The following is a 26,910-nucleotide window of genomic DNA, read 5'->3' as shown; positions in this document are numbered from 1 at the left end:
GAAATATTTTTTTTTTTGTTTACTAAAAGAAATTATTAGGAAGACAATGCACAAAAATCATATCCTTTTAAGACACTATCTATTAAGACACATCTACAAAAGACACTTCCATAAATAGATGTATAACAAAGACACTTCCATTAAAAAGACATATCCTTTGAACACACTTCTAATAGAAGACACCTCCATTAAAAAGATATATCATTTAAAAAGATATATCTTCTGAAGATATATACACAAAAGACACTTCCGTTAAAGAAGACACATTTCTAGAAGACAAGTCTATTAAAAGACACATGTATAAAAAAGACACATCCTTTTAATAAAACATGCATAAAAAGACACTTCCATTGATAAAACTTATCACCTGAAGACACTTCCAATAGAAGACATATCCATTAAAAAGACATCTCATTTAAAAAGATATATTATTTGATTACACATTCACAAAAGACACCTCCATAAAAAGACACATTCTGAGAAGACATGTCCATTAAAAAGACACATGTAAAGACATATCCTCTGAAGTCACATTTACCAAAAGGCACTGTCATATAATCACACATGCATTAAAGTAGACGTGTCCAATGAAGTTATAAAGGGAATACACTTCCATAAAAGTTGCTTCAGAATAGTAACTCGTTAAAACAAACCAACTGTATGTCGGAAATAAAATGACACTTCTATTTTTGCTATCCTCGCTTGAACCTGGTTTTTTTCCAGATCTCTCATCATGTCAGCAATATAACAGGATGAGCACCTTGACTCCAATTGTTTCTGTCAGCATATGAAGCGACCATGAGAGGGAAATAGAATCACAAATTAGGAAGCATCAACTAAATCAAAGGTACAAAGATAAGAAGAGATAAAGTGGCCTAATAGCAACCCCCATTAATCAAACGAAAACTATGGAACATTGAACTAAACCAATTGAATTCGATTACTGAAAGTGTTACATATAATCTGAACCATAGAAAAGTGAAGAGCACAAAACTTTACTTGGAAGACACATCCAACTAAGTTTATACAGATAACACACATTAGTCTAACAAAGACACATCTAAAAAATTATTAGTCAAAAGACACAATCCACATCGGAAAATAGTATAGGTTTCAACTCTTTCCTTACCAAAAACCCCATATCTTTGAGGAAGCGTCGACTAAACCCAAGGTATAAACATAAGAAGAGAAAAATTCTTTCAATAGCAGCCTCTATTAGTCACACAAAAATGATGAAACATTGACCAAATCACAATTAAATTCAGTTCATGACAAGCAATTTTAAGATTAGACACATTAATCTAACAAAGACACTTTTAAATGGGTATTCACTCAAAAGACACACCCATGAAATATTTCAACATCAACATATACTAATCCAGCAAAAACAATAAGTGATAATTAGCATACTTAACATGAACAAAATAAATTATATTCAGTAACTAACAAATATCCATATAACATGAACAACGGAACATAGCATAAAAACAAATTTAACTTAAAGACCTAAACATGTTCTAGCCAGAGATTCTAATTTCATCAATTGAAATCCATATGATACTATACTTATAATAAGATCATGCAAGATACATAAATAAGTACTAACCAAGGAGGTCACTCAATAGCAGATTCACGGCAGTACAAGGTGAACCGGAGCAGCATGCGTACAGATCCGAGCACGGGTAAGGTGCCGTCGTCTGGACGGCTAAGTGGTGACCTTCAATCAAAGCTCACCGACGGAAGACCTGTGTCACCACTGATGGAAGCTTGCCGGCGGAGGCTATAATGGGTGATGCAATTGCGGGTGGATTCGTTGGCAGCGCTGACCTGGATTGACGCCAGCGACGGGAACGCGTCGGAGGTTGACTGTCCGAAGACGCAGCCGTCACGAGTTTTAGGTGGGGGAAGGTGTTCTGCACGGTGAAAATCAATGTAAATTAGGTTTACTATTTGGTAAATTGGGTTAACCATGTGTAATTAAGAGTGTGTTAATTTATGATTTATGGGCTTTGGATCCAGCTCAATAGAAATTGACAAAAGTTGGCAGACTCCTTCTTGGTAACGTAGCGGGGTTGATGCTGTTATATTGACGTTCGTTTAATTTGCATGCTTGTGTTGATTAGTAGACAAAAGATGCGCAGACCACGGAGTGCTTGATAGAGAGCGAAAATTATTGAAAATGGAAAATAAATATCTTTGTCTATGGTGAGATCTTTCCTTATTCTCTGTGGCCTGTAATCACTGTATCTTGTATTTTACTCCACGTTGCTTTTATCCCTGTTCGCAATTTAATTGAATGGTTCATTATCACTGTTAAACTTTTTCAGGTAAAGTTTAAAAATGTATCGTAACATTTTTCCAACTTTATTTGCTTTTGGCTATTTACAATTATGTTTAATATATAATGTTAAAAATGCATTAATAATGAGCTAGTTGTGTAAATCATTTAAATAACAAAATAATAAATATGATAAATATATTTATATATATTAAATAAAACTTTAACTTTTGTGTGCTTTTTGTACTTTTTAAGTGCTTAGTTCGAGTAAATTATTGGTATTTCATCGTTATAACTTGCTTTATATGTAGGAACTCAAACAAGAAAATTTATTTAGTAGGTATATAATATATGATATAAATTTAATTTTGATAAATTGTCAGTTAAAATAGTTTTATACGTCCGTCTAATTAAATAATATTATATTAATAAAAATAATTACTTCTAAAATTTATTGTATAAATAATCATTCATAAAAATATATATATGATTAAATGACGGTGTAAAATATTTTATATTATTAATATATTCAAATTAAATTCTACATAATATGTTATGTTTCAAGCATTTTTCTAAGGTATAATTAATCTGAATTCTTGGTAGAGTTTGTAATCAAAATTTAAGTGTTGAATCTAAGCTATAATTCAGTTAGAAGATTCTTCCAAGAGATATCTTCAATAGTCGTTGCCAGTCGAAGGTGAGATGCATCATGTACCTACAAAAGAAACTTATATATGGTTAAACAGAACTTTCAAAATTTATCCAACTCATTTTTGTGTTGAGGTAAACGATTATTTACATAGCCATTTAGTAGATGAGCTAAGTTATTAGTATTTATGTAATCAGAATTTATTAATTAATAAATATTAAATAAGATAAATTTTAATTAATTTTAACTAATATTTTTGTTAATAAATATTTTTAGATATTAAATTAATTATTAATATATTTGTGTATACATATATATAATTTAATATATTTTTAATATATATTTATATTTTAATATATATTTTATTTTAATAATTAATTTTAATATACAAATAACATGATTAATATCGATAATAATAGTTATTAAATTTGTATTATTATTACAATTTCGAAATAAATGATTATATTAAGACAAATAAAATTATATTTAATTCTTATAGCATGACATAGTGAAATAATGCATATAGTGTAGATTTTATTACATTGTATATTATAAGCCGATATTATAAATATCTGCCAAGGTTAGTTGCATGATTCAACCAACTCTAGCGAACTCAAAACAACAAACAACCACGTGTCCACGAAATTGAAACGTGGATGGGCGAAGGTTGTTCGTATTGATCCGCCATATCTACCTAAACGGAAACGATTTTTGTAGGTATACAATAATTTTTATAAATAATGTGAATAATAAATTTTAAAATTAATTTAATAAAATAAAAATACTTTATTTTTAATTTATTTTTTAAATTCAATTATTAGAATAATTATTTATATATCTAATAAATTAAATATTCATCTATTATTAACTGTACATAAGTAAATCGAATAAAAAAATAACCATTCAATAAAAAATAATCAATATAATAGTCAGCTTACTTATTAAATTAAACATTCGACATATTGTTCATATTATTTAATATTCTCATTGTTTTCCTATATTTTTCTTAACAAAAATAATTTGAGGACAATAAAAATTAATTTAAATTAGTTAAAAATTATTTTATTTTATAATTATAAATTATTTTTTAAATAAATATATAATATTAAATATAATAAATATATAATTTTAGATATTATATATATAAAATTATAAATATTAAAAAATAAAATAATTTTAAATTATTATCTATTTAATATTATTCATAACTAAATACATATAAATGTTATTCTTTTATTTTTGAAAATTTATATATTTTTAAAAGAAATGATAGAAAGTTATTAAAATTTATTATTTTTTATTATTATTTAATTATTAATTAAATTTTTTTAATTTAATTTTTTTAATTTAATAATTCAACAATATATTTTATTTTATATTTGAAATATTAATAATTTACTGATAATAAAAAATAATAAATTCTAATAATTCTTTTGTATTTTTCTATTTTTAATTTAACTAGAGCTGAGATGAAGGAAAGCAACATATATAAGATGACGAGTTGACGAAGACAATACTGTTGTCCGGATAAGCATACTTGTAAGTACAACCATATTTGAAGGAGCAAAATTATATACATGTCATGGAGAGTTGGCTCGGTATATTTTTTCCCGTAAAATGTTAACATTTATTTGTGCAAGCAGAGCACTCATCAATACCACTTGTCACTAGCTTGTGCATGCAACTTGAAAACATATATAGTTGTGGAGTTGCAGATTTCTTGGTGGCATTCATGGTTAGGAATTGTGCCATTACCATACACACGATCACGTAACACAAATATATTGTCTTAAAGATAAAAAGGGCAAATAAAGGGGGTAATTATCAGTTTTTTTTTATTTTTGGAAATTTTTTCTCTCATTATAGTTAAATATTTGTACAAAATATTGTTTTAATAAAAAAAAACATAAATCACGGTAACATGTGGTTTAACTTTTAAAGTTTTAGTTATTAATTAAATTGCGATTCCGACATAAATTACTACTGCGATTTTGACTATTTAAGTTTTGATAATTATTAGGTCATGAAAATTATTTGAAATCTTAAATGTAAGAAAGAAATGTTAAGGATGTAGACCTATGATGCACGGATACGGACACTGACATAGATATGGGACACGACATGACACAGGACACGCCGACATGTGAATTTTAAAATTTTATATAATACGGAAACATGTATACATATAAAATATAAAATATTTTTTAGATAAATCGTAATAATATTTTGATATTTTATTGATATTAAAATATAAATTAAAATTTTTAATTCTTTTTAATGTCTTATTTTAGTGATATCAAGTATTTAATTTTTTTTTGTTTTAATAAATAATAATATATACTATATATAAATTTATTTTAAAAATATATATTAAGAATAAGACTGGATACGCTGACACGTGATAGTATTTAAGTGTGTCTAAGCGTGTCCGAAGAATAATTTTTTATTTTTCAGTAAGACACGGATGAACACAATAGATACGCGTGTCGAACGAGTGTCGTGTCCAAAACGTGTCAACAAAATATCCGTACTTCATAGATGTAGACTATACATGAAACCAGATCCTAACTAGATAGCTATCAATTCATCAGCATATGTAAACTTGAATCTAACTTCTTGTATTACGTATACGTCTACATATATGTCTACATATACTTATTTTAAAGAATTAAACGCTATTATAAATATGTGACAAAAAATACATGAATTAATATATTTTTAATATAATTTATTGCATAAAATTTTTAAATTTTTTATTTGTGCTATGTTAAATTTTTTATTTTGAACTCGACAAATATCCAATTACAAATTTGTAGTCATAAACGTATATCATGAAATTACTCATTTAAAAAAAAATTGAATTGATAAAAAAACATATAATTAATAATGATATCTGTGATGAGAAGATCCAATATCCATCTTCCAAGAGCAATTAATAAACAAGCTAATAAGTACTACCCAAATGAGAATCTGCTTTGAACTCTCATCATAGAAGAAAACTTTACCTTGGATTTCATTTTCTTTATCTTAGAACGAAGTAAACGTTAAAATTGGTGGTTCAACCGTTACTGATATGCCAATAGGAGCTAGTAACACAGCACGAGCAATGTATATAGATTGACTAGATTCAACTGACCCATCATTGGTGACGCTTCTTAATAGGGTCACGGATTGCTTAGCTTCAGCTCTGGAATAGTCATAGAAGCATGGTTCATATGTATGTAAGAGAAATTTAATTTATCATGTGTGTTATGTCACTTTATTGGGGACCCTGACCCAGTGTTCTTGTTAGGATTGACACGAGCATATATATATATATATAAAAGTATAGGGAGTGAATGACTTAAGCGTACACCATTAGTATTACATTGTCCTATCAGGTTATGCTTATATATATATATATATATATATATATATATATATATATTTGAAAAAAGTAGTAGTAAATAATTCCTAATTAGCTAATTTTATATAAATATAATTAATATTTATTGATTTTATATTTTTTTAAATAAAATATAAATAATTATTAATTAATGATAATTTAAAAAATTATAATTACTAATTAATAACAAATTGACTGGTAATTAGCTGGTTAGACGTTAGTTATTTAGCGGAATAGGAAGAAAAATATTAATTTCTTTGACAACACACAAAAAGAATAATGAAAAAAAATAAAAATAAAAACAAAGGTGGCAAATTATGTTAATGATTCCTTTAGAACCTACATGCATGACATCATTATATTCATCATATCTGAAGTCAACTTATTGAGAATAGGTACGTCTCCTAGTTTGAAAGATTTTCCCAACGTCTTTTCTAAATTTCAATTAGCAAGAGAATAATAGAGATACAACAGGTTGCATTTTCTACAATGAATGAACAGTATCATAATTATAACAGTTATTTAACTATTCAAATGTTCCGGAAGTAGTGATAAGTCACAAATGTTCCAGCCTGCAACATCAGGCGTTAGCATTATACGAAAAAAAAGAATAAAAATTAAAGTCAAGCAACATTATTTTCTTAATGAATATTATTTTACCGACTCTGCATAAAGAAATAATAGATTTTATTTAATTCTTCTTCTTTCATGTGTATGATAAAATAGTAGTTTTCCGATTATGAAGTCAACTTAAATAAATGGATACTAAACGACAAACCAACATATATATTAATAGAGGAGTGTTAGGGACAGTAAATTTTGTATTTTGTAATCATTAATTGGTCATCAATAGTATTTTTAATGGTGTGAGATTAAGATTTAGATTTTTTTAAGTTTGAATTTTATTTTAGAAAGTAAAGATCTTTCACTATTTATTTCATAGGTGGGACCAAGAGAAAATATGAGAGAGAAATCATCTAAAGGTGAAAGATCATATTTTATTCTCTAAAGTAAAAATTTAAAATTTAGAGATCCAAATTTGTAAAATTATATTCAATAATAGAAGATCACTCACTTTTTCTTAATAGTTAAATACTGGCCCTCTAGACTTTCAATCTTTCCACCATTAAATATATTCTCACATCATTAAAAATACTATTAATGGTCGATTGATGATTATAAAACACAAAAATTACTCGCCCCTAATACTCCTCTATCGATACGAGATATATGAGACCAGCACCTTCAACTTCAACTTGTTACAGTAGTTCTCATAGTAATTTCCAGTAGCATCTGTGATGGAGATTGAAAACACAGAATTCCTTTTCCTTTAATTAGCTAAGGCATAGCATTCAAGCTTCCAAAATCGCAACTCTTGAGAGCAGAAAACAACGAGTGTTTCAGTTGAAACACCAATTAATTTTTAGCCTCTACAACATTGTTATTCTGAAAAATAATTTCCTAAAAAATGTTTTGTTAAAGCAACTAATTTGATAGGATATATTAATTTGTTAAGGGCTTATTTGTCGATTAAATTGTCTAACAAAAACAAAACTTACAAAAATATGATATTAGAAGTCTCAAAATTATATTATAAAAAAATAGTTTATGAAAAAGAAATAATCAAAATTTAAAAAAAATAATTATTTCAAATTTTAATTTATCAAAATATTTTACTCAAATATCTTTTTTTTAACGGATTATTATTTCTACGTTCATCAATAATTATCTCACTTTTTAACTGGTTACTACCTCATCTTCATTAATAATACGTTGTTACAGATATCACTCACCCTTAATAAAAATAATCACCGACTTAAGAATAAAAATAATCATTTACATATGTAATGAATTAATATCCAATTTATTTTAGTTATATATAATTAATTAAACCCAATTCAATCAAAATAATTATCCATATAAAAATTAAAATAACTATTCATATATCTATTAAGATGACCATTTTAAACTAGCTATTGAAGTAGGATTACGGATAATGGTTACGGTATTAAAAGTTTTACGTACCTCAGTCGCACACACTGAAATGCAATAATAATAACCCTCCCTCTATTTCTTCGCCGAATCCATTTGCAACCACAACCATCTCCATTCTTCATTCAGAGGGGTAGCATTACGTTGCTGCTGCTGTTGTTCTTCGAAATCCAATCCATAAACTGACATTGGTCGTAAATTGACAAGTACGATAGCAAGAGAAAGAAAACGAAGTGGCGTTGACGCTAAGATTGAAGAAGTTGTTGGAGTGTGGCGGTAGTGCGTCAACGGAATCTGCTGCGATGGTGACTGGGATTCTTGCAGGCCGGGGTTGCCAGGGCGCCGGAGGGAACGCGCCAAGAAGAGGGGGATCGGAGGTCACCGGGATACGGAATAACAAGGGGCACAATTTGAGGTGGCAGTGGTGTGTGTGTGCGGGGGACCGCGGCAGCATCGGTGGGAGATAATGCAGACGTTGAAATTTTCTGACAAGAGCGGTGGTCGCAACGGCACAGATGAGGCTCGGCGGCAAGAGGGAATACCAGAGATTAAGAAGAAACGAAAATATTAAAAGTAACTGGCTAGAATGAAAATGAAAATCTTAATTTTTAAAATTTTAAAATTTCATAATTAGATAATTTATTTAAAAATCAAAATTTTAATAAGGGTAATGGCCTAAGCGTACAATGTCTATAATGGACTAAATTTTTGTTCCATGAATAAAATGAACATCACTTATATTATCCAGAATAACCATTTGGATACCAGGGATAATAAACATATCATGTTAGGACAAGGACAATGTAATACTAATTGTCATATCTCTAATACTTCCTAAACCTCTATTGTACACACGCTTAGGTCATTGGCTTCCTATAATTTATCTTTTAATTATAACTGATTTTAAATCATTATTCACATGGTTCATTCAAGTACTTATTTTTCCATATTTTCTCAACGTTTTATTAGAGTGTTTTGTAGGTACCTTTTTCTGGCTTGATCTTGCAGCTGTATGAAGTTACTAGTTCCCTTATCACAACAAGGTTGGAACTTGGAAGATCGAAAATATAATACACTGAACAGATACCACGACAGAACAGAAAAAAAAAACGTTTCTAAGTGCTAATCAATGGTGATACAAAAGTCCTTTTGGTAGCACCACCACTTAATCCTTCAACCCATGTAACAATTACAGAACCAAAAGAATAAACCAAAAAAGAGAAGTAGAATAATTGGCAAGATCGAATTCAGATAATGCAGAAGAATAAGAATATGAGAATAAAGAATAGAAGTTAACCAAAAAATGAAAATGTGTATTAGAGCAATATTCCCTTTCAAGTAAGGAATTGACTCCTCTCAATTTCAATGTGTATATACCATACATGCCTTTTAACACTGTGCTCCTTCCCTATTTAACAAACTTGCTAATCATAACCACGTAACTAACCTTTTCTCTTTTCACTATCAAATTTTTTGTTCCCCTGCTTGCATCCCCATTCACATGTGGTAGTCCCGCATCCATAAGGGTGGCTTTCTGACCCTTTTGATATTGGGCTGCACCACTTCTATTGGTCTTTGTTCGTATCACCTTTTCATTTATTTCTGATTTTGTTAAGACATAGTAAAGGTCAGAGTATCAAACTAATAGTGTTATCAAGTGTATCACCATGCACACAGTGTCTATACTTCTTTATGCTGCGTTTGTTTGATGAGACACAGACACTAATACATAGACACGGTGGTACACGTCTGTCGTTTGTTTGCTAAGACACAGATTTTCGAAGGACACGGTGACACACAAACATACATAAAATACATGTATTTGGTGTCTTTCAAAAAAGATGAGACACAGAGACACATTGATGAGACACAAATATTTACTCTTTTATCCTTAATAATTTACTCTTGTCCTTATTCCATTAGTGATAATATAAGGGTAAAATTGATATTTAGTTTATATTGTGTGTCTTGTCTAATATCACCAAACACAATAAAAAATTTGTGTATCTTTGTGTATATGTCTCTTTGTGTATTTGTGTCTGGGTCTATATATTTAAAAGACAATAAACAAACGCAGCCTTAGTTCTTAAGAACTATACAATATGAAATGCTTCAGGTTCACTAATTAATGGTTCTTCAATAAAAGTGCATCTGCACAATATCAAAATATTGTTACAAAATCCAAACGCCATATGCAATAATATTGGTTATAATTTATATACTATTTTAGAAAACCGGTTAAAATTTGGTTAAAGTTTTTTAATCGGTTAACTAAGTTATTGGTTTTTGATGAACACCCCTTGTAAACAAGATTGGTGCAAACAAGTAGCACCAAAGCAATGCCTAAGTTCCAAGCAAGTGCCTTGAGGGAGAGAAACCAAGAATAACGAGCATTCAAAAACATCACTATCTATACCAAGTTATAGATACTGAATTGTATGTGCCTATGTGGTACTGTTTTTATTTGAAGGTATGAATATAAAAAAAAAAATAAATAACCCCACTGAGTAGTACAGTAACTGTTCCACCACGCATATCCTAATAACTCACTTACACATTGGCGGGCTCATACCAATCTTACTAGCTTTTGAGTTTTGACCTCATTATTAGTTTATATATCTTAGTTCTTGGAATCCTCATGTAAGTGATCGTGTTATTGGGGTTCTTTATTTATTGGAGGAATTAAGAGACGGATATATATACTATTTAATTATCAGTTTACAGACTAATGCTTTCACCGCATCTCTTTTGAGGTATGTGGATGGATGAAACTAAAAGCGTTGAATTGGAAATTGGGAATAAATGGAATAGGGACAAACGATATGACTGTGATTATTTGTTGCTTATATGATATGCCATTGCAAACATTATTGATCCAAACGAGGTAACATCTATATATACTATCACCACAGTTGTTTTCTCCAAAGGGTAATGCTAGCTAGTACTTGCAAATGTGAACATTTTTAGACATCGTAGACCCCCCATAGATATAAGAGGCACAAAGTTATATTGCTTTGTGGCTATCAAATGCTTTTTATTTTTCAATTATAATAACATTGTTCTCTTTTCAAGCAATCTGTGCCTGTCTGTAAAAAAACACTTCGGGCGAGGAAAAAACTAGCAAACATTACAGTTTTGTACGAGATATTTTGACGACAAACGTCATTATTTAGGTGACATAATAATATATAAGTTCATGTATATAGTTATTATATTCTATCTTATGCACGATCACTGAAAAAAAAAAATTAGTCATGGTAGTTCTGCTGTCGTGAATAACTATGAAAAAATTTTGAGCCCTTCTTGTTATTAGCTGAGAAATACACTAATTCATGCTGTTCAGTTCATTTGGTAGGCTTGACTTTATTATTATTGTTCATCAAGACGTGTATCTAATCTTTGCTATAAATCTATTGCATTCAAAGTTTGAATTATGGTATGAACAATTTTGATAAGTTACTAGATAATTATAAGTAGATTATTAGTGTATGAATCTATTTTTCGAAGAATAAAGTCCAACAAAATTGACAGTCACCGATTATGCTTTTCTTTGGTAAGCAACTAGTCAAAGAAGGGGACGAAATGATGTCCTTTTGTCAAGGAGAAATGATTTACTCTGTTGTTAGAAGGAATGTAGCACTAAACTATTAGATTTTGTTCATGGAACAAAAAATTATCTTACTTAACTGTTAAAATGAGACAATACGAAAATTTAAAAATGTTATTACCGAAATAATTTTAAAAAGTTAGATCAATATTTTTTAGTTTTCTCTTAAAAAAAAATCTATTGTTTTTTGTTCCGTGACTCTAATTCTATTTTCACCTTCATAATTTGAAAACAAAAAATATGGTTTTTATTCTTAATTTTTGTAATTTTTTTAAAATACTTCTAAAGATTAATTATATTTAATTTTATTTTTAATATTTTTTATTTGCATGAAAATTATCTTTAGACGTTAAGGTTAAAGACAAAATTAAAAATATCCATAGATAATTTTAAAACAAATTAAAAATGTTAAAAATAAAATTAAATGAATTGAGATAAAATTGAATAAAATTAAATGTTATAAATATTTAAAAAAAAATCATAAATGTTAGAAAAAAAAACATATTTAAAAAAAATTAAAGGTAAATTTATTTTGTTTGTAATATTTAAAATTTTATAAAAAAATAAAATAAAAAAGTTTTCCCAACCCAAACTAATATTCTTACTCGTCTGGAGTCTCTACTAACCTCACCCATGTCTCCTGTCTATGAACCATATAATTATGATTGCATATAAAAGTTATCGTTCTCGAAATAAGCAACTTAAGACACAGACCAATAAAAAGAAAAAAATAGTGTTGGTGGTTGAGAAATTTGAAAAAGCTTCTGCTCTCTGTCTTCTCTCTTCTGCTCTACACAAACAAAACTGTTTAGCGTAGTGGTGGAGAGTGATTGTTTTTGTTATTGTTTGTTGCAGCGCCGGAAAACGAAACCGAGATTCATTTCAATTCCATTTTCGCATCTGAATGGATGCTATTAGAAAGCAAGCTTCGAAGCTTCGAGAACAAGTCGCTCGCCAACAACAGGTTTTATTTCACTGTTCTTTACCAGATCTTTTCTCCGATCAATTCATTTAGATCCTTCCATTCGCTATCTGAATCTGAGAATCTTATTTCGTTTCGTTTCGTTTTGTTCGCGTTGTTTCTCGCACTCGATGCGATTTGTAATGAATCTCATTCGTTATTCCTCTCATCGCGACGATGTTCGCCTCTGATTTTCGTTGCGAGATTGTAATTATCATTCTCATTAATAGATTAACCTCATGTTTTGGATCTATTCGAATCGCGCGATTGCATTGTGGAACTCAATTAAGAAATCTCGTTGAAGTAATTTGAATTTTGAGCTGGCACCGTTACATTTGCATTCAATTCAGCAGTAGATTTCAAAATCACTGTGCGTTGTATACTTTTCAGTACCGTTAATTGTTATGATTAAGCTTCTATTAATTCATTTTCCTTTCTGTCTTGTTCTCACTTTCTCAATTGCTCGTTGTTTATGCTTGCGTTCTCACTTTCTCAATTGCTCGTTGTTTATGCTTGCCTCGTTTGTTATTCTTTATAACTCTCATGATTTCTTGCTATTTAGGCTGTTCTGAAACAGTGGTATGGCGGTTCAGATAATTTGGTCGCTGATGAGGCAGAACTCCAGCTACATCAGAGACTTGAGAAGCTTTATATATCGACACGTGCGGGAAAGGTTTTGTTTCCCCAACGCTAACTCTCTGTTTGCATCTCAGTTAATGCTCTTCATCCTCCGCTAATAATGAAATCTCCTTGTGTTTTTCAGCACTATCAAAGAGATATTGTACGTGGTGTAGAAGGTTATATTGTTACCGGATCAAAGCAAGTTGAAATTGGTAGGTAATGTTGGTTAGTGAAACTTTTTAAGTTTCATTGAAGTTCAATGTTGTTAGTTTATGGAAAGATATTGTTATTCAACTCCGAAACATCTTATTTTGACAGGGGCAAAGCTATCAGAAGATAGTAGGAAATATGGTGCAGAAAATACATGTACGAGTGGCAATACATTATCTAGAGCTGCACTAAATTTCGCAAGAGCCCGAGCTCAAATGGAGAAGGAACATGGAAACTTACTGAAAGCTTTTGGAACACAGGTACATATTGCGTGTCAATATGTTTGTTTGTATGTATGTGTATGTATGGAAATTTATGTTTCTGTTCATCAAGCAAGTACTTCTGTTGATATATTGCTAAGTTCAAATATGACACATCAGTGATGGTATAGTTTTTCCAAATAAACTGCTCCACCAAATATGAATGTGATTTGAGAACCTAAATCTCATGGAAAACAAATATGCAGACTAGGTGGGAGATCAATCTTGAATAAAACTTTTAAGTTTTAATACATAAGATCCATCTACTCACTTAGTTGCGCTATTTATAATTCTGACTCAATTGCTTGTTTATGCACTGCATACTTCCAACTAGACCTAAAAGTCTGTGACTGAAGTCTTGCTTATTGCTGAGTAGGTTGCAGAGCCCTTAAGAGCAATGGTGGTGGGAGCTCCATTGGAGGATGCCCGGCATCTAGCTCAACGCTATGACAGAATGCGACAGGAAGCTGAAGCCCAGGTATTTTAGAATTTCTCTTTCGTTTGCCACCTGCCTTTTTTGGTGTTTCTCATCTCCTTTGTCTAAGTGCATGATTAATTAATGATTTATTTTCCTATTTTGACTTGTAAATACTGCCTTTTGAACCTAGACAGGCTATTGAAGTTTCCAAGCGCCAGGCAAAAGTAAGAGAAACGCCAGGCAATGCTGACAATGCCATGAAATTTGAAGCAGCTGAAGCAAAACTGCATGACCTGAAGACAAACATGGGAATATTGGGGAAGGAAGCTGCTGCTGCATTGGCTGCTGTTGAAGCACAGCAACAGAGGTTAACACTTCAGCGACTTATAGCTATGGTATTAAATTTTTACTTTATGATTATGCAACTCTCCAATTTAAGGAAATATTGTATCTGAGTTATGATAAATGCAATCAATTTCCGGTTCTCAAGGTTGAAGCAGAGCGTGCATATCATCAAATAGTCCTACAAATTCTTGATCAGCTTGAGGGTGAGGTAAGAAACCATATCATTATGTCATTTTTTTCTATTTGCCTTGTAGATGTCAAATATGCCATCTGAAAGATAGGTCATTTTCATTTATTATAAACATCTGGGTTAACACGTGATGTTTGTGCACCGGGCTGCCCTTCATATGTATATTCAACAATAGATGATATCTGAACGTCATCGAATTGAAGCTGCTCCTGCTCCTGCTCCTAGTGTGGATGAGAGTATGCCACCACCACCGTCATACGAGGAAGCTAATGGTGTCTATGCTTCTCAGGCAAGTAATGGATCAACTGATAGCATGGGTTACTTCTTAGGCGAGGTTAGTAGGAGACTGTTCCTTATACGAACTACAAAGGGTTACACTTACAGGTCTAATATTGAAAAGGAATGCTGATGTGCTATTTATAATTTCTACTATTCTTGCAGGTTTTGTTTCCGTACTCTGCTGTGTCTGAAGTGGAGTTGAATCTTTCAGTTGGTGATTATGTTGTTGTCCGAAAGGTTAGTATTGTGCTGTATCTAAATATAACTAGCTTTCTTTAACTCTTTGAACCAAATAAGGGCTTAGACATGGCATTACATTCGTGGGGAGGCATTCGACTTGGATTTCTTTAGCACTGATATATCAATAATTATGCAGTCAGAACGTGAGTATGTTATAACTGATTCAACATACAATGATTGTTTTGTCATCTTTTATGATGTGCCTTGTGTCCCGACTCAAGCAGTTATGGTTCACAATTTTCTGTTTCCTTCCATACCAAACTGGGCCCCTTTTCTGTTTCCTTCCATACCAAACGGGTCCCATTTTTCTGTTCCCCCGGTATGATTGCTGTGATTTTCGCAGGTAACAAATAATGGCTGGGCCGAGGGTGAATGCAAAGGAAAAGCAGGTTGGTTTCCATTTAGTTACATTGAAAGAAGGGAACGGGTTCTTGCTAGCAAGGTGGCTGAAGTGTTTTGAACTTTCTCCTGTTGGGTTTGGTTTTCTTAACCCGGGGTATTTTTATGTGTGTGTGATGTTTTGTACTTATGGTGGATAATGTGTTCTTAGCATAGAAAAAAAATGATTTATGATAGAAAATGCCTGCTATTCCCTTGTGGTTACCAATTATATAATGTATAAATATGTTGTCATCTTTTGCTATTTGCTATTGGATCCCGCTAGGGAGACACAATGGACTATTTGTACAATGTGTACAATGGGCTATTGAGTTACAAAATGAATATCTCCCATACTATCTAGATTAATCATCCGAGTACTAGGGATAATAAACATCTTCTCAAAAGATTAAACTGATTTTAGGGTTCACCAAGAATCGAACTCTTGACCTTTCGGATATAACACTCTAATACCATGTCATGATACCACTCATCTCAAAAACATCAGCTGATGGAAAAAAATAACACTAATGGTTATATCTCTAATATTCCATAAACCTCCATTGTACACATTGTACAAATATTCCATTGTCTCCTCATACTTTTCCTTTGCTATTTAGTTGCCTCAGTCTGTTTCTTTTTATCTTTCATAGCTTGGTTTTGTGCTATTTCTGCCAAATTTTATTACATCTTCAGTTCACTTATATGCGGTTAAGGGATATTGTGCAAGGATGAGGGTTGAATTAGACGAAGCTAAAAACCTAGTATTTAGTGCCATTAGCATTTTAATGTTCAAAATTGCTTTTTTAATTGCATATTGTAGCACAATTATTTTTAATTATATTTTGGTTAATATTAATATCTATTATTAAAAATGTTAGATTTCTTAACTATTCCTACGTTCTAAATTATAGTAATAATGTATTCTTAGTGTTTTGAAAACCGGACCAAATAGAACAGCTCAATCGGGTTAATCGAAAATTAGTCAGTAAATCGATTTGGTTTAAACAAAAATTTGATTGGTTATAAACTGATCAAAAAATTGATTATTTGTTAAACCGGTCTAACTTTTAGCGATTAATTGGTTTAAAATAACAAAATAAAAAAGAATTAAATTTTTTTCTAAAAGAATATATATTTTATATAAATATTATTTTATTCTAATTGGTTAAATTCCAATTGAACCTCATTTGAATTTTTTAAAGTTTAAAGTTTTGAATTTCTGACAATTACTGGTTAGACGTTTAGAACCTTGGTTTTTTTTCCCACTTGAGTCTTAATTAGAAACATGGCAAAGCATAACGAAAAATTCTTCCATTACCCAAAAATTAAATATTCATTTAATTTAATATTATATTGTTATATTTATTTTTCAAGTAAAAATGCACAATTGATTATTTTATATTTAAAAAAGCATTTTTATTTTTTAATTCTTGTAAACTGTAAACATTGTAAATTTTTATTTTGATTGAGATCAAAATAAAATAACTTTGATAGAAATGTGATCCTACACTTTTATCCCAAAGCTGAATGATTTCATCACTTTATTTATAATTATTCTATATTAAATTATCCCTTTAGCAATTTTTGAATATTACCATTACTCTTAATTTTTTTTTATAAAAATCAAATTTACGAAAAAAAAAACCATCGTTCCAAATAAAATCATTCATCCAATTAATCAAAATCGAATTCTAATCAAGATCACATTAATTTGAATTTGATTCAATTTTATTTTCTAGCAAATTGCATGATTGGATCAAATTATTTATTTCTCAAAAGTCAACAACGGTCTAATTCAATGCAAATTGCACAATTCCATACGATACCATTGTTCTACTATTAAATTCAAAATTTAATTTACAATATATTTAATTTGTTACATTTTTATCTTAGTCATGTATTATTATTGTTTGGTAAGTATTTTGTAAATGTAAAATCAAATTTACTTATTTCTACTTTTAATAATAAAATAACAATTTTATTTTTTAAAACTAGAATAAATCGATTCCATTTTAATCGTAGTAGGTTAGATCGAATTGAATTAAATTTTAAAATCAAAATAATCTAATCCAAAAAAATAAATAAATTATATATTTTCAATCGAATTAATTTTTCTTTCAAAACCGATATAAACTGCCCCCGAATATCCTTACTCGTATTCTTGACAGCTATGCCGAAAGTTTGATACCTGAACCTGTTTTTCTTAAACAGGAAAAGAAGGAAAGGTTAGTATATAAAATTATAAATATATCTGAAATGATTTGGCATTCCAACTCTATGCAAGTATATCAAGAGTTCAAGACGTATTAATGACAGTTTTCGTAAAGTTAAACTTAAATCTATCACAAGCCTACAGGAACTATATATTACACTGTTCATTTTCAGTTACTACAACACACGACAAATTACTTTAGCCATTAAACTACTGCCTGCAAGGCTTCACATTGTGTCGGATGAGGAATGCCATCCAAGGTCAGAAAGACAGAAAGGCAAGAAGGCTTAAAATACTACAAAAATAAAAGAAGTGAACAATTATTAGAAAATATAAGTGGTTATATTTTTAATTTGTTACATATATACAGTACATTAGAACCAACAATAGAACGTACACTAAATGTTTTGGCGGTTAGCAGAGAGATATGCAAAAAGGATGGAAAACGTGATGATCAGGATGAAGATCTGCAAGGGAACAATTTGCATTAACATCGGTATATAAATATAATTAAGAAATGCATAGTTAAAAGAGGAAAAAGAAAAAAACTTGCCATGGTGGAGCTATATCCGTTCCCATTCACAATGTAAGATTTCCTGTTCAAATAAATTGAAGGTTTGTTAAATTGTTAATGTAAAAAGGGTAGCTTTTGAGTTTTGAAGGTACTAAGATAGTTGTCTGCCTTTTACTTAGGAGACCAGATTCTCTGCAAGTCTTCTGTATAGATTGCAGCCTGCTCAATGTTTTTGTAGCATTGGGATCATTTTTGTCAACCTACAATGAAAAATGCCAAACTTTCGTAGTTGGAAAATGTGAGCTCTAAGAAAATCCTTGAAACTGAAAGACAGCTTGAGTTCGATTAGGATAAACAAAAGTAGTGCATCCACATTCTCGTGTTGCAAACGTAATCATAATTTGTTAAGAAGCATGAATTCTTCATACCTTGGACTCCAATATACATGCAAAATCAAAGAATGCACCATAAACATCAGCCATTGTCTTTGTTCGGTCAATCACTTTGGCGGTTAAACCTATAAATCATAACCAAAAAGCGTTTGTAAACAGCTTATTTAATCCTTATTTAAAAGACCATCAAAGGAAAAATCGCCTTTAAATAATAATAATAATAATCATTATCATCATCATCATCATCATCTTGTAAAGAGAGGAGGAAACCGTAACAAATGACTACACAATTGGCACTGGTTGTATATGTTAATCCGATAGTAAAGAGAATCCAAGATATAGTTTTAAGAAGATTCTTTCTACACACAGTTACCTAGAGCAAATTGCAGCAGTTCACTTATTCATTGGACTTCCATATATCTTTGCCCCCACTATTTTATACCAATTTTATCTTTATATTCCAGCATGCGTTAAGTGGAAGACTTCAAAAGGATATTGGCATTGAAATGTTTAACTTACCACGCCTCATTTTTACTACACCTCTGAAGACTTCGATGTTGTTATAGCACAATGCAATTGTCCCAATTGCCATTATCTATCACAAAAATTGTCAAATAAACATCCAACTTGCTATGGAAAAAAAAAGGTGTGAAAGGTAGCTATTGTCATATGCAGATTTATCAAGCATAATATGCATATCATCAAGAAATGATAGAAACTATAAAGTAATCAAGAAATGAACTCTAAATATAAGATTAACATGATAATATCCATATATTTAAAGGTTGAACCTCCAACTTGTTTTAACATAACTGAGAGGTCAACCCCCCAAGACAGTGTGACCTAAGTGCCTCCTGCTTCATGAACATTTGAAACTAGAAGAAAAAGACTTATTCTATATCTATTATCTATTACTAATTTTACAACTAAAATATGTCACATCATTTCCTCATTGCAATTAAAATAAAAAATTTTCCTTTAAAATTAAAGAGTATTGCCTTCTTTCCTCTCTCTTTCTCTATCTTTCTTATTCCTTCACTCATTCTATCTCTCTTATATATCATTATCAATAACTAATTACAAATTTGACAATCAAAATGTGTAACATGACATTCTCTAATTGCATTAAAATTAAAATTGAAATATTAAAACTGAAATATATATATATATTATATATTACTTACTAATTTCAGTAATTTAATAACAAAATTGTGTGATATGACACTCTCTTATTAAAATTTGAAAGAAAATATTTCTCTCTAAAATTAATAAACTCTCTTCTTACATTCTCTTATCTACTTCTCTCCCTTTTTCTATTTGTCTCTATCTTTCCGACTCTATATAATTATATATAATTTATTTATATTCTATATTAGTAATTTGACAAATCAAAATATGTCACCAAATATTTTTTATTAAAATTAAAATAAAAATTTTCCTTCCAAAATTAACAAACTCCCTCTCTCATTCTTCTTCTTTATCTTCTCTTTCTTTTCTCTCATCTCTATTTTTCTCTACCTTTCTGTTCTACGAAAAATAAAATTAACAAAATAATATAATTTAAATAAAAAAAATATTATTATTATTATTATTATTATTATTATTGTATACATATTTTTATAGTTTTTTATTTAGTTTTAAATTTTCATCGCTTATCTTTCTAATATATATTTTCATTTTTCTCCCTTCAAATATTTATTACATATAATTTGGAAAAAATACTAATATTGTGAATTGTGATTAAACGTTAGAACCAAGATTCAAATTTTTTAAAAAATATTGACTTTGATTTAATTTTATAACTATCAATATAATTTTTTTATACTAATATCTAATTACATTTTTATATACATAGAGAGAAAAATATTATTTTAAATAACAAGTATAAAAATTAATTATTTCTATTTGTGCAACAAACTTAATACCTAATCAAATGTAAAAGTATATACGTTAGATTCTTTCAAACGTTAGATAAGTAATGTTAAAATTAATTATTAGTAAAAAATTAAACTCTTTTACATGAAAATAATAACTAAAAATCTTATTATTTGATTTTTACTTATCTATAGAAACCCTGGTCTTTTTAGACAACGAAAACTTTTGTCTTCTAAAACCTTTTTGTAAAAATAGTTTGATTCTGTAATTTTTTTGTGTGTCACAAATTCACAATCTATAATGTCAGTGCAAAACCGAGGTAATTTTAAAAGATTTATATTCCCGTAATGTTACTAAGAGTAAAAATACTAGTAATATTATAATATTAACCAAATCAAACCAGCAAGGTTACACCGTAAAAAGTTGACACTCCTAACCTAGAAAATCAATCAGCCAATGGAAGATCTATCACGTTAATTGTACATGAAATTGTGATTCCGCTGCAAGTTCCATCGCTAGAGTTTGCAAAATACCTCATGGATGGTAGCATTTGGTGGAGAGACAGAGACGGAAAGACTGAGACTGAGAGACAGAGACCAAGAGACAGGGATTGAAATAAATCTCAGTATTCTGTTTGGTGTAAAATGGGAGACAGGAATTGAAACAAGAATGAAACTCTAATTTAATTTGCACAAAGGGTAAAATTGGAATTAATTAATTGAAATGAAAATATTTTAGGTATAAAATGTTATTAAAGTTTCAGTCTCCATCTCTAAAAATTTCAGTCCCCTGTGTCCCTACTTTTTGGAGGTACTGAAATACTGAAATTTTAGAGACAGAGACAGAAATTTTAGTACCAGTCTCTGAACTAACAAACACGATACTGAGTCTCAGTCTCTCAATCTCTGTCTCAGTACCTCAAAACAAACGCTACCTAATAGATTGCATGATTTTTATTTATTATTTTATCTTAACTAGAGTGAGAAGCTTTTATTGAAATCTAATATAGCTTTGCAAGACAAATTACCCAACATCAAAATTAATTAAGCAACTTAACCGAACCTGGGGAATAGCACAAAAGCGAAATATAGCCAGGTCTCTTAATGCAGACATGTACTTTAAAGAATCTTCGGCATGCATCAGAGCGTTAGTGACCATGTCATTTAAGCATTGCACTGCCTTGATGGAATTCTCCGGATATTTCAGCTCCTGGATAACAAAATTTAAACTGGAGTAAGAAAGAAGAGAATCTTACACGTGCACATTAAGACAGAAGAAAGGCATTCGTGAGTGCAGAACAAACTAGTCTGACAGCAAATGTCGTTTTCACCCGTACAAACCAGTGATAAGAATGTTATCGATTATAAATAAAGAATCGACATCCACTCATTACTCATAGTACTCACAAATGATAAAGCAACACAATAGGGTTGAAGGTACTCTCTCTCTCTCTCTCTCACACACACACACATAATGTGACTGTTTCATATTATTGTGTAATAGGAGAAGATTCTAACCGTCATAGAATAAATATAAGTTCTTAGGGAGACAGACCTCAAGTTTGTTAACATATTTACTCCAGATCTGCCGAGGCCAAAACATTCGTGACTTGGGGATCTCATTGATGTCTTCCAAATAATCTCGAATAATGTTTGCTTTCTGCAATATCAAAAGGTTCTTAACTGAAGCATAATGATTGTTTACATACTGTTTTACTAGATAGTACTACCATCATACCTGCAGAAACAAGCCCATTGAATTGGAGAGGTCATCTGGAGCAAGATCTTCTGAACCAGAGGCATGGAAAAGCTTTGATAAACCTAACCCAACAAGTCCTGCCACGTAGTGACAATATTCATCGTAGTCATCAATTGTTTCTACCTGCAAATTAAGGGGAAAAATAAAATCTCTTGGACTCAATCGAGATAATCTTTCTAAACCCTAAACCCGGTGAAGCAGAGCTCTGTATATCAGATTTTTTGGGATAGATGCTATAATAATAATAAGGGTTTAGCTAACACTTGTTAAGGTTACTGATGTATATATTTTTTCAAGGAAAACCCAAATTTTATGTTTTTGAATGCATTTATTGAAAAAACTTTAAAACGTGTTAGCCATACCTTAATAATATACTATTGTCAAAAAAAATAATTATCATTAAGTAAAACATATCTACATTATCTGCTTCCAAGACCTTCATTATACAATGTGTGAACTTTTGTCAACCGGGGGGAAAATATCTAGATAATATAACTGGAGGCAAAAATCTATAAAGTTTGATAACAGTAAAATTCGGAAACTATGAGGCAACCATCCGAAGGAATAAAATAGTTTAAACTATTTTAAACCCACTTTATAGTTTAAATAATATAATTATAGAAGACATGTATGCCAGACCTCCTTGCAAATAAATTTGCCCATTCCTGCACCCATCCTTTTCGTAATATCCTCAATTGCTTCTTGGTAGCTGCATAGTAGAATGTATCGCAAAACTCCAGTCAGTCAGTCACATATACACTGATGAAAAGCTGATAAAAGACAGTGAGTTTACAGTCCATATAGCACACATCTCACAATCCCCAGTTCACTTATTTAACTTGAAAATACAATCACAGACAAATTATGGAATTAGACCCTCCTTAAGTCTAAGATATTTTGCATGTAATGGTAGCATCATTAGATGAATATTACTCAGATGACGAGAAACTGTTTTGTAATTGTAGCAGAGAAAAGAATATACAAGTGCAGAAACCTCTGCAGTCAATGTAAGTAGGAACAATTGACTGTATTCATCAGCCACATACCGTTTATATATTAGGTATCTATTCTAAAGATGTAAGACCTTGACAATCTCCACAGTCCACAGCAACAGCATGCCACAAAAGTAATAAAAAACAATGGCCAGAAAATTGAAAATAAAACCAAAGTGCTGCTGCTGATTGGAAAATGATGGAGATAAAACAGAAACAAGTGGAACCCAAGTACCACAGAATATTAAAGGAGAAAAACTAACCCCTTTCCAAGTTCCAGAAAAGCAGTTGAAACATGATGAAACTGGTCCATTAGAACTTTGTAGTTGTTTGTGCCACCTTGTTACATACAAAAAAATTATAAGTAGTTCAGCATCAACAAAATTTGAGGTGTAAATATATCCCCAATTTTCCAAAGTTAGATAAAGGTTGCCTTTATTATAACCAATTGGATTGGACTTTAATTTCTGATATAGAAAAGTTTGATATGGTTAAATAGAAGGAAACAACATGATGGAAGAAAGTTGATTATATAAGAATGGACCTTATTCTCCATGGCATTAACTTTTACCTAAAAAGAGGAGCAAAATAAAAGACACTTACATGAAAAGTGCCAATCACGATCATATATGTGATTATGAAAAGCTATTAGTATTGGCACCTTGACATCTGTATCTATGCTGGTATCATCCTCTGTCAAGAGAACAAAAAACCAAAAGTTTTAGGGCAACAATCGTGATTTGCGTCTTACCTAACATCAAGTCACCAACAAGGGGAATGCACATTCTAATGAATGTCTGTTGACATCAAACATTGAACACACTCTAAACCAAGCATGCTTAGTCTAAAGATGCAACCATAATTTCTCAGAAATGTCACATTCCTTCTAAAGAAATGGTCAATGACAACAGCCGCAATATGTGCAGTAGATCAATCTGAGACTTAACACAGTTTCCAAATCCACAGAATTTCCACATCCTAACAAGTCCAGATATAATTTGCTTATAATTTCAAATTTAATGGCTAGAAATAAATCATCAACGTATCAATAACTAGAATTTTCCAAATCGTATGTTGACAAGCCCTGCTTCACATTCAATACTTAAAAATACACTAACAATAAATAAATAAATTATCATTACATATATAGAAAAGAAAGAAGAAAAAACCGAAACGAAGCCAAAATAGAAATTGAACATCATAACATTCAGTAAAATGAAAAAATACATCATTATCAATTTATCATGATCATAAACTACGAGACACAACAAGCAATATCGTGATCGTTCAAGAAATGAAAGCGTACCAACGGTATCCAACGCTCGAAGAACCAAATAAAATATGCAAACCTGCAAATAAAGATGCATAGGTATCGAATTCGAGTAAGAAACAACTCGATTCAGAAAATATTAAAATAAAATAACGGCATAAATCAAATCCAGAAGCAAACGAAAATCGAAAATCGCAGACGAAAACAAAACGCGAAGGTAAACTCACGGCGTTGCGAAGCTCGGTACCGAGCTGCTGAATGACGAGTGCGAAGCTTCTAGAAACCTTGTGGAGCATGGTGTAGCAGAATCTCCAGTGCGGCTCCGACGGGATCTGCTTCTCGGCCTTCTTCGCCGCCATTTTCAGCTTCAGCAACGGATACAAATCATCTGGATGCTTCATAATCGCTCCTAAACTCCCCATTCTCTCTCTACGTATTTCTGAATCTAATTGAAAATTAGAAACGACGCCGTTTGGTTTACGTGCTTCGTCTTCGTCTTCTATCTGAGTTTCTTAGGGAGAATGGAGAGTTTCGCTATGGCGAGGCGTGGGTCTTACTCTTAAGTCTTAACTCTTAAATGTGATTTTGGCAAATTTTGGAAGTTGGTTTCAATTTGAGGTTGGAAAACAATGGTCACTCACTTCATGCTTATGGACGGATTTGAACTTATTATCTGTGGATTTACTCGTACACAGTCACTGGTTAGTTATTGGTTACATTTCATTTTCCATTGCGTATGCTATTGCTAGCCTGTACCAGGTGTGAGGTGTATATGCTAATGCTACCATGATGAGGTTGGTTTGTTTGTTGTTTAATTTGATTAGAGTTTATATGTCTAAAATAAATGTTAGTTCTACTTTTATTGTTAGAATTTGTTGCCTATAATATATTTTAGGGACACTCTATTATAATTGAAGTAACATAGAGAGAGAAAATAAATTTTTTTATAATTATTTTTTATTATTTTATTATTATTTAAAATATGAGTCTTATTTTTTTTTATCTCTCTTTCATCTTATATAAACTTAAATCTTTATTATATAATTCACCTATATTTTATAGGTATGATTTTTTCTCAATCTTGTATTACGTGAAAAGATTATACATCTAAGTATCTAACTGCAATTTATCATTAGACATTAACTTTTACATATTTTTTCAGGATAGTTAGTATAAAAATATTTTAGCCCATTGAAATAATTAATTTTTAATTTTATTATTTAAATAATATCTAAATTCATATATTTGATACGATAAATATATAAAATATTTTACGTCATTCATACATCAAAATTAAACTATTAATTCTTCATTTTTTAGGGCAAAAAACAGAAATAAGCCAAAAGAGAAAATAATTTACGTGAATCAGCCAAAACGAAAACTGCTTCATGAATCTATCAATGCATATTTATATGTAGTTCTAACCAGCTTGATTCGAACTCCATTTCTATATAATTCGCCAGCTTGGTTCGAATTATACACAAACACATGCACACACTAATTCGAACCAGCTTGGTTCGAATTACACACAAACACACGCACACACTAATTCGAACCAGCTTCACACAAACACACGCACACACTAATTCGAACCAGCTTGGTTCGAATTACATGATATAATTCGAATAATGTTGTTAAAAAATTAATAATTTATTAAAAAAATGTTATTAAAAATTTATTAAAAAAATAATAATTTAAAAATTAAAAAATATATTTTATTTTATACAAAATAATTTTAAAAAATAGCTTAAAAGATGTTATGAGTACTATAAAAATTTGTAATATTCTAGTGATTTAGGTAAATACATGATAAAAATAATTTTTCTTTAATTTCTAAATTATTAATGACTATGTGGAGTATTTCTTTAATGTCCTAAGTCATTAGGACATTACAAATTTTTTATAGTACTTCTAACATCTTTTAAGCCATTTTTTAAATTATTTTGCATAGAATAAAATATTTTTTTGTGGTATAATTTAAATAAATTTATTAAAAAATATTCATGATAATTTTTTAATAAAATTATTTAAATTATATGGTGAGATATTACATGATTCCAATTACGCAGGGGAAGTTCGAA

The 26,910-nt window shown here is 30.2% G+C and overlaps 2 protein-coding genes across 2 annotated transcripts; one reads left to right on the top strand and one right to left on the bottom strand.

Moving 5' to 3' along the window:
* Window positions 1–12,587: 12,587 nt before the first annotated feature.
* Window positions 12,588–16,015, top strand: LOC130970283 (SH3 domain-containing protein 2-like). Its single transcript, XM_057896314.1, has 10 exons — window positions 12,588–12,875; window positions 13,435–13,545; window positions 13,636–13,705; window positions 13,812–13,963; window positions 14,340–14,441; window positions 14,576–14,776; window positions 14,872–14,934; window positions 15,092–15,250; window positions 15,358–15,432; window positions 15,779–16,015. Exons 1-10 carry the CDS (start codon window positions 12,816–12,818, stop codon window positions 15,893–15,895), a joined length of 1,110 nt encoding a protein of 369 aa, XP_057752297.1. The 5' UTR covers window positions 12,588–12,815; the 3' UTR covers window positions 15,896–16,015.
* A 2,047-nt stretch (window positions 16,016–18,062) lies between these two features.
* LOC130968851 (squalene synthase 2-like) lies at window positions 18,063–25,513 on the bottom strand. Its single transcript, XM_057894326.1, has 14 exons — window positions 25,057–25,513; window positions 24,866–24,908; window positions 24,163–24,252; window positions 23,823–23,898; window positions 23,207–23,276; window positions 22,547–22,690; window positions 22,364–22,468; window positions 21,872–22,018; window positions 19,454–19,529; window positions 18,971–19,059; window positions 18,711–18,802; window positions 18,582–18,624; window positions 18,426–18,495; window positions 18,063–18,323 (listed from the first exon to the last, which is right to left on the bottom strand). The coding sequence occupies exons 1-13, from the start codon at window positions 25,249–25,251 to the stop codon at window positions 18,427–18,429; spliced, it is 1,239 nt and encodes a 412-aa protein (XP_057750309.1). The 5' UTR covers window positions 25,252–25,513; the 3' UTR covers window positions 18,063–18,323; window position 18,426.
* Between the last annotated feature and the right edge of the window lie 1,397 nt (window positions 25,514–26,910).

This window comes from Arachis stenosperma, chromosome 3 (assembly GCF_014773155.1).
Source record: "Arachis stenosperma cultivar V10309 chromosome 3, arast.V10309.gnm1.PFL2, whole genome shotgun sequence".
NCBI classification, from domain to species: domain Eukaryota; kingdom Viridiplantae; phylum Streptophyta; class Magnoliopsida; order Fabales; family Fabaceae; genus Arachis; species Arachis stenosperma.
This window is presented reverse-complemented; position numbering and strand designations above follow the sequence as displayed.